Here is a 1,581-nt window from a genome sequence, read left to right on the forward strand (position 1 = left end):
AGTCTATCTATCATTAGTCTATCTGTCTATCTTTAATCTATCTATCTATCTTTAGTCTATCTATCTATCTATCTATCTTTAGTCTATCTATCTATCTATCTTTAGTCTATCTATCTATCTATCTATCTATCATTATCTATCTATCTATCTATCATTAGTCTATCTATCTATCTATCTATCATTAGTCTATCTATCTATCTATCTATCTATCTTTAGTCTATCTATCTATCTTTAGTCTATCTATCTATCTATCTTTAGTCTATCTATCTATCTATCTTTAGTCTATCTATCGCATAGTAGGAGGATACATAGGACGTCCTTTCTCTTTTCTTCTCCTTCTTCCTCTTCTTTACGTAACAGTTGGGTTCTCAGTCGACGGTCAAAGAAGAAAGAGAAAGAAATCCTTTCTTTCTTCACAACTCCAGGCGTTTTTCTTCTTCCTCTTCTTTCTCTTCCTCCTCCTCTTCAAGATGTCTCATCTCCTGGTACGTATATATATATATATATATTTGTATATATATGTGTATACGAAGGAGTCAATCCACCCATATCTATGTATCTGTCTATCTCTCTATCTCCAATCTGTCTATCTTAAGTCTATTCGTCTTCACTCTGTCCTACCTATCTATCTATTTAACTCCCTCTATATGTATATCTCTCTATATCTGTCTATATCATGAATGTGTAATCTCCACGGCGTTAGGCCTGTCTGTATATATTTATATGTATACCTATATATTTTATATATGTATATAAGTATACCTCTGTGTATGTACTTTATGTCTATATGGGAAATGTGCGAGAGAGTGGAAAAGGAAGAAAGAGAAAGAAAGGAAGAATAGAGACAATGTGGATTTGCGTCTATGAAGATGGTCGTGGCTCTCTAGACTTGCCTTCTGTCTTTTCTATCTTCATGTGAAGAAAGTATATCTTCTTCTTTCTCTTCTTTGCCTTCTTAGCATATCTTATTTCTCTATCTAAAAAGACATGCATACACATTCCACCGCTTCTCTCTATTCTCTTCTTGTCTATCTTTATCTCTCATTCTTTCTTCACTTCTATCTCTCCGTCTAGCTCTCTATCTTGTTTCGATACTTCTCTGTATTGGCGTCGTTCTTATCACCTTTACTACTCCTCCTCCCTTCTTCTTTCATCTTCCCGTCTCTTCTCTTCGTTTTCTTTCTGTCTGTCTCTCTTTTCGAACCTTTCTTCTTCTCTTCTCTCCAAGTGCATACATCAAGATGTACATACTACACACTCGCATATATATATATATATATATACATGTAATCTGTATGTCTGTATGTATAAGGTAGTGGATAGAACTTCGTTCCTAGATTGCTTCTTTGGTCTTTTCTCTTTCTTGCTTTTCCCCGCTTTGCTGCTGTTTCGTTAACTTTTCTTCTTCTTCTTCATTCCTTTATCTCTTCACATCTTTCTTTCTCTCTTATGTTTTCTATCTTTGTGTATCAAGCAGTTTCTTTAGCTAGGCAAGAGCCTTCTTGCATTTCTATCTCTTTTGTCCTCCACATTCCTTATCTTTAGCCTATCTATCTATCTCTAACCTATCTATCTATCTTT

At 34.5% G+C, this 1,581-nt stretch overlaps 2 protein-coding genes across 2 annotated transcripts; both read left to right on the plus strand.

Annotated features, from left to right (window-relative positions):
- Positions 1 to 281: 281 nt before the first annotated feature.
- Positions 282 to 485, plus strand: CSUI_006876 (uncharacterized protein; the record flags this gene model as incomplete). Its single annotated transcript, XM_068067027.1, has 1 exon — positions 282 to 485. A coding segment is annotated over one exon (204 nt), but the record flags the coding sequence as incomplete, so codon positions are not given.
- Positions 486 to 997: 512 nt separating this feature from the next.
- On the plus strand, positions 998 to 1,262 carry CSUI_006877 (uncharacterized protein; the record flags this gene model as incomplete). The annotated part of the gene is made up of 1 exon (XM_068067028.1): positions 998 to 1,262. A coding segment is annotated over one exon (264 nt), but the record flags the coding sequence as incomplete, so codon positions are not given.
- Between the last annotated feature and the right edge of the window lie 319 nt (positions 1,263 to 1,581).

This window comes from Cystoisospora suis (genome assembly GCF_002600585.1).
Source record: "Cystoisospora suis strain Wien I chromosome Unknown contig_3537, whole genome shotgun sequence".
Classification (NCBI taxonomy): domain Eukaryota; phylum Apicomplexa; class Conoidasida; order Eucoccidiorida; family Sarcocystidae; genus Cystoisospora; species Cystoisospora suis.